The 6,097-nt window shown below is 44.6% G+C and overlaps 1 protein-coding gene across 1 annotated transcript; it reads right to left on the bottom strand.

Annotated features, from left to right (window-relative positions):
* Positions 1-534: 534 nt before the first annotated feature.
* Positions 535-5,627, bottom strand: foxn4 (forkhead box N4; the record flags this gene model as incomplete). The annotated part of the gene is made up of 9 exons (XM_083978344.1): positions 535-779; positions 876-1,268; positions 1,387-1,594; positions 1,700-1,796; positions 1,915-2,042; positions 2,132-2,242; positions 2,333-2,445; positions 2,863-3,029; positions 5,548-5,627. 9 exons carry the CDS (start codon positions 5,625-5,627, stop codon positions 535-537), a joined length of 1,542 nt encoding a protein of 513 aa, XP_083834470.1.
* Positions 5,628-6,097: the final 470 nt, after the last annotated feature.

Below are 6,097 nucleotides of genomic sequence, written 5' to 3'. Positions count from 1 at the left end.
TAGCAATTTGAAAACATTCAAATATATACAGCAAAAGACTGAGAGTCATCACCTCCTCCAGCTGCTTTTCTTTTATAAATATAAATAAAACATCACAGCAATAAAGTCTAGCACAATACAACAGACAAGAGACGGGGAGCTACAGTATGGAAGGGCCTTAAAACGCAGAGTGAACAGTAGAAAAACTGGTGGATGCTAACTTACACATACTTCTCCACAGAGTCCTTGTACTCATACAGGCTTTGAGTCTTTGCTTGGCAAAGCTAGATATTTTCAGTCTTACATATTATTATTTTTTTCTTTCTTACAGCCACATCGTAATTCACCAGCAGTTTTAGTTCTTAACAAGCAGTTTTCTTGTGGGCTGTATGTGAAATGATTTTCAAACATCCTCCTCCAGGTAGTTCCCAGGTGACTGTAGGAAAAACTGTGTGATTTGCACAAAAGAAACCAGACTTGAGCCCTCTCCAGCTGGCGTCCACAGTTATCCACACAGACAGTTGAATAAATCACCATGTCTCTGTTAGGGACGGTTTAAAGCAGGGCGATGGGCTTGCTGTTGGCCGGTGCGCCCATGTACTGGGAGGTCAGGGGATCCTGGGAGGTGTAGGAGGTGTAGAGGCCCGTCACCTGCACATCTGACAGCGGCAAGTTTGCTCCAGTGGAGGCAGGAGTGAGAGTTCCCAAGTCACAGTCTGATAGTCGGAGGGGTGAGTTACTGAAGGTGCCCAAAGCATCCAAGTTAAAGCTGTCGTCTTTCATTTCCTCCCACAGGTTACCTGAGCAGACAAAAAGAGAGGTTCATGTGCTGATCAACAACACTTTATCGATTTAGTAAACAAAAAAACAAGCACTTTATATTTAAAAAAAATTACCTTGAAGGGCAAAGTCCATGATGCTTGGGTCCAGCGTATCCACCTCTGTGTGTGTATCACCATGCACGCTGTAGAAATCTTCAGGGGGTTTGCTGGGCTGCTGGGTGAGTGGACTGTGGCAGAGGTCGGGGACCGTGTGGAGGGGGGGTGTCTGGGCCGGGGCGGGGGACATGGGGGCCAGTCGAGCTTGAGCCTGTAGCTGAGCCTGGAACTGGTGGTGCTGGTGCATGGGTAAACATGGCAGGGACAGTGTGACTATCGGCTGCGGCTGCAACTGGGCAGGGACGGGCAGGGGGAGGCCGGTCTGACAACTGGGCAGCCGGGTCATACCGGGCTCTAGAGCCTTACGCCTGCAGTTCTCTGGACGGTCCGTGATCAGTTTGTCCAACTCATCTGTGGGGGGAGCAAGACAGAAAATCAGACTCACTGAACATCGTCATTCATTCTTGACTCTTGCCTACTATGAGCATTAGACCTTTAACTTTTGTGTATAGGAAAATAGTTTTCTGACCGGGGTTAGCCATGCTGCGGCGGATGGCTGGCAGGTCTTTGCGTTTCCACTTCTGCATCTCTTCCTCCATCTTGTCAATTTTGGCAGGGTTCAGTGCCCACAGACAGCCCTTACGGGACGAGCTGCTCGTCTTGTTCTCCACTTTCTCAAAGCACTTGTTTAAGGACAGGTTGTGTCGGACTGAGTTTTTCCACCCATCAGGTGCAGTCTGCAGAGACAGAATCAGTGTATTATCAGTCCAGTTATTTATCTACAAGCTCCTTCTCTTTTAGTCCATGTGGTAATATTTAAATATTAATATAGAGTATCATACCTTAAAATAAGGAAAGTGTTCCTTCATAAAGCTATAGATCTCACTGACTGGGAGGCTGCCAGTTTTGCTGTTTTTCAGAGCCATGGCAATCAAACAGCTGAGAAAAAAAAGATTAAATCATTATTTAAATGCAATTCAGAGCAGATGGTTTTAAATACATCATTGAAATACATATTTTCATCCAATATAATTTATCCAAATACTTGCATCCTGACCTGTAGGAGTAGATTGGCTTGGGAAAGGACTTGGGCTGCAGCTCCTGGTCTTGTGGAGCCAGCCGAGGTTGTGTGAATAGACTTTGGTCATTGAAGGAGACGTTGCTGTAAAGCCCACCAGTCGAACACTAGGAGAGAGAGAAGAGAATATTGAATATTATGTCTTGTCACATTTTCTGTTGATCAATCCAGGCTCGTCGCTTGCTAAGTCTGTTACCTGTTGTCCTGTTTGGGTTAGAGAGTACACCTGCTGGGGTGTGGGCTGGTAGACTGAGGTAGGGCACTGGTATCCTGGAGAGGGCAGCCCATTCATGGAGAATGGAGACATCTGTGAAACAAATACATGGGGAATTTAGAATTAATCTGTCGGCACCATATGACATAAATGACTTGTTATTGCATTGCTACTAAAACTTACACTTCCGCCGTGGGTGTTGATGATGCTGATTCCCAGAGGGCTGTGCTGCATGTTGGTCTGGAGTTGGAGCATGGAGCCTTGTCCTGCTGTCATTGTCATGCTGCTCAGCTGAGCTGTAAAGATAAATATCAAATTAATTTTAGTTAAAAGTATAAAAACAAACAGACGAACAAACGTATTTATACATGAGCAACTTTCTATCCATCTTGATATCTGTGATGTTATTTTTCATGTTTGCTATGGCTTCTCAGAGTGATGCTCAGTAGCAGAACCTGTCTTTCTTCAGCACATTGACCGAGTTGAATGTGGTAAATAAGTTTTTCATTATGTTTGAAAACCTGAGCTGTTACGGAAAAATTCACAAAGCACATCCTCCATTGCACTGTTGTCTCTGATGATAATCCTATAAAACTGTCTTCATGTCTGAAAGGGCAAGGGAAATCCAGCAGAATCCAGCAGGCGTGATTTATCCAATCAGAGGGATGATACGGTTTTTGAATGTTGCACTGTCCCCCTCCCTGTCACCTCACCTGCCTGTTGCTCCAACAAGCTGCCCTGGGAGGGCCCGTTACTGTGGCCCCGGCTATCAACCATCTGCTGCAGTCGGGGCACATCCACAGAGGTGAGCCATGACAGAGACTGCAGGTCCCCAGGGAGGTCCTCCTCCCTCAGCTGGGAGGGGTCCGTGGTCAGAAGCCTTCAAGAGAGGAGGGGAAGGGAGGGGTAGGGGGAGATTTTTTTTTTTTTTTGGAGGGAGGAGGAGAGAGAGGGGGGTAGAGGGTTAACACGGCTGTCAGCACAGACACACACACAGACCACAAGTGGAATTTAAATGTAAACACTTGATAGAAAATTGTGTCTCTCAAAGTCAAAACCAGTGATGTGACGTGGGTGTATTTGGGATGAAAGCTGCTCCGTGGAGCTGTGTATTGGCTGAGCCATCCAGCATTTCCCATAAGAAGATTAACTACAAGTGCTATTTAGCAGTGACAGTTTTAATCAACAATGAGGGAGTTAAACAAGCTCTCCATTCAGAGTAAATCATCTGTTGAGATTATTGTTTTTTCCCTCTTCCAGTCATGTCACACTGATCTTTGTTTTTGCTTATTTGCAGATTGTGACTAGAAATATGAAAAATAAAGTAAACAAAAAATATAAAAATTTGTTTTACATAATTTTTTTTTCATAAAATATTTTTTTCCAACCCATAAATTTATCAATGTTGTGGTATAAACTGGATTAGATGCAGGCTTTTGGTTTAACCAGTGCACTGCCAGTGCCAATCAGCCTTCAGTCATTTGGTCTTTATGTGGAGAGCCACGAAGAGAAAGAAAGAAAAGCGAGGAATCCTCTTGAATCCTCTCCAGTCTCCTCGGCACACACACACTTACTGGGCAAGGGTTTAGTAATTGGGGTCGCTATGACAACACATACTATTCAGTTACTTTGTGGGTCTGTTGACATTGTAGGAGAACACCCCCCCCCACACACACACACACGCACACACCCCACCCCTCCTTCATACACACACACACACACACACTACAAATCTCCTAATAAAAAATCAACCCTGTGTCAGGTGACCACGGTCTGGCTGTAACCATTGGCTGAATCATAAGTAAACAACGCATGAGATCGTTTGAAACATGGGACAGCAGCACATGTTGCCTGCAACAGTTGGCCCTATCCATTGAAAAATGATCACCTATTGTGTCCCAAACGACAAATCTGCCCAGTGGCACGTGGCTCTATTGTCTTCCCCAGACCCTTCCTTGATTGTCTCTGTCGTTTCTTTTCTTTACCCAGCCCCTGCATTAATCTGTTGGAATGACAGCCCTCACATAAGAGGGACAAATAGGATGCCATCTGCTTCCCTATCCCTTTCCAGCCTCTATCCTCACTGCCCCCCCCAAAAAAAACTCCCCCTCCATCGCCCTCTGCCCACCCCCCATCCCAGCCCCCCCCCCCCCCCCCCCATCCTCTTTAAACGGGGAAACCAACGTTGCCTCAGGCCAGAGGGGGTGGGGTGGGGGGTGCAGACGTAGTTTGAGGTCAGGGCTGTGTGTCTGCCATCTGAATGGGTGACATCATTGCAGCCAGGAATCAGCAGCAGCAGCAGCACATCCTCAACACCTTGCATGCGCCAGTAAGTGGTTTTGAGCGATCATCCTTTAGAAGCATGAGGCGACGTGAATTTAACACCCGGTGAAGTATCACAATATCACAGCTGGAGCTTTGAAGTTAGCGTGTCTTTGTGAGACTGGCCATCTTTCTTCTTCTCCTCTGACATGCTGCTCTGAGTTTTCTTTTAATTCTGACAAAATGAACAAAATACTGCCATACAAGCATAACAATCAGTTACATACTGACTGATTGCTGAATGAAACCACCACAAAGCAGCTTTCAGCTTCTTGTGTGTAAAAACCAGCTGCGTGTCACTCAAGGGGAGTCAAATCATGTTCAATATTTGCTGTAGCTGGTCTTTTGCACTTTTGTTTCACAAAGGTTGCATTTATTCATGATAAATGCCTAATACATGCTGATAGTACAACTATAGAATAGATGACATGCTGGGGGTATTCCCAACCTCCCCTCCTCTGGACCAGCAGCATAGAAATTGCTCACTGATGCAAAACATGTTGAACTGGTGTCTCCATGTATCATCCGAGCCTTCCCAGAGGTTCAACAACTCTAAATATTGCACCTCCTCCTTCCCTCCCTTCCTCCCCAGCCTCCCTCCTTTTTCTAATTGGGAGCCACTTGTGCACACTGGTGACCCAGAGCGCCCTGTCTCCCCCTGAGCTGGCAGGCCAAGAGGCTCAGGCTCTCCGTGTGCCGACAGCGGGAGTGTAAACAGAGCTGATGGTTTCTGACAGATCCATTCAGACTGAAAATCATTTATTCTTCAGGATTTTTTTTTCCTCTCGCCTTTTTCATGCACCCCCCACCCCACCCCCCCACGTACAAAAAGAGCTGTCCATCTACCTTTAGATTAAACATAGTGGGGTTAGACAATTTGTTCCATGACTATGTGAAAACACCTCAAGAGATTTGATTAATATAAATATGCCTTTTATCTCTTGAGGCGTCTCAGAGTTGATTACCAGACTTTTCTTTTCTTTTTGCAACAATTACTATGTGTGTTAATTGTCCCTAACAGATTCAGTACCTAATGTCCTTATATAGTGGAACAGGTTTTCAGTCAGATGTCTTACCTGTAGTCCTGTGGGGACGGATGATGCCCAGCATTCTCAATTATTCCTGACATCCTGGATGTTATTCCACCTTCTATCATTTCCTGGGATATGTGGTGCCTCTGCACTGAGATAAATAAAATGAACACATCTTAGGTCATATCCTATTTGAGAAACAGAGTGAAGCTATGAAGAAGCAGCCTGTTTGTTACAGTAATACCCAAACTAGTAAATGGTGGAGCAGCATATTCACAAAAATATGAAATAGCAGGGAAACATTTTAAACTGAAATGTAAAATTCTGTAAGAATTTAACATAAGAACAAGCAATTTCCAAACAAAATTAATTAATAGCTGCACAAAACAATTCAGTTTGGCATAAGTGCCTTTGTTGTAGTTAGAGATCATTCACTCTTTGAAAGGTTTTTGTTGCCTTGATTCTCAATGAGTGAGATTACATTTTTTTTTTAAATACACAGAATTACTCGGCAAATAAAGCATGCAATCAATAATCATTCACTTCAAATGTTTACACAACAGTTTGGTCCCATTCACTCAGCCTATAGTTAAAT

Source organism: Trachurus trachurus, assembly GCF_905171665.1.
Source record: "Trachurus trachurus genome assembly, chromosome: 9".
Classification (NCBI taxonomy): domain Eukaryota; kingdom Metazoa; phylum Chordata; class Actinopteri; order Carangiformes; family Carangidae; genus Trachurus; species Trachurus trachurus.
The sequence above is the reverse complement of the archived record's forward strand: the minus strand, read 5'-3'. Positions and strand labels throughout refer to the sequence as shown.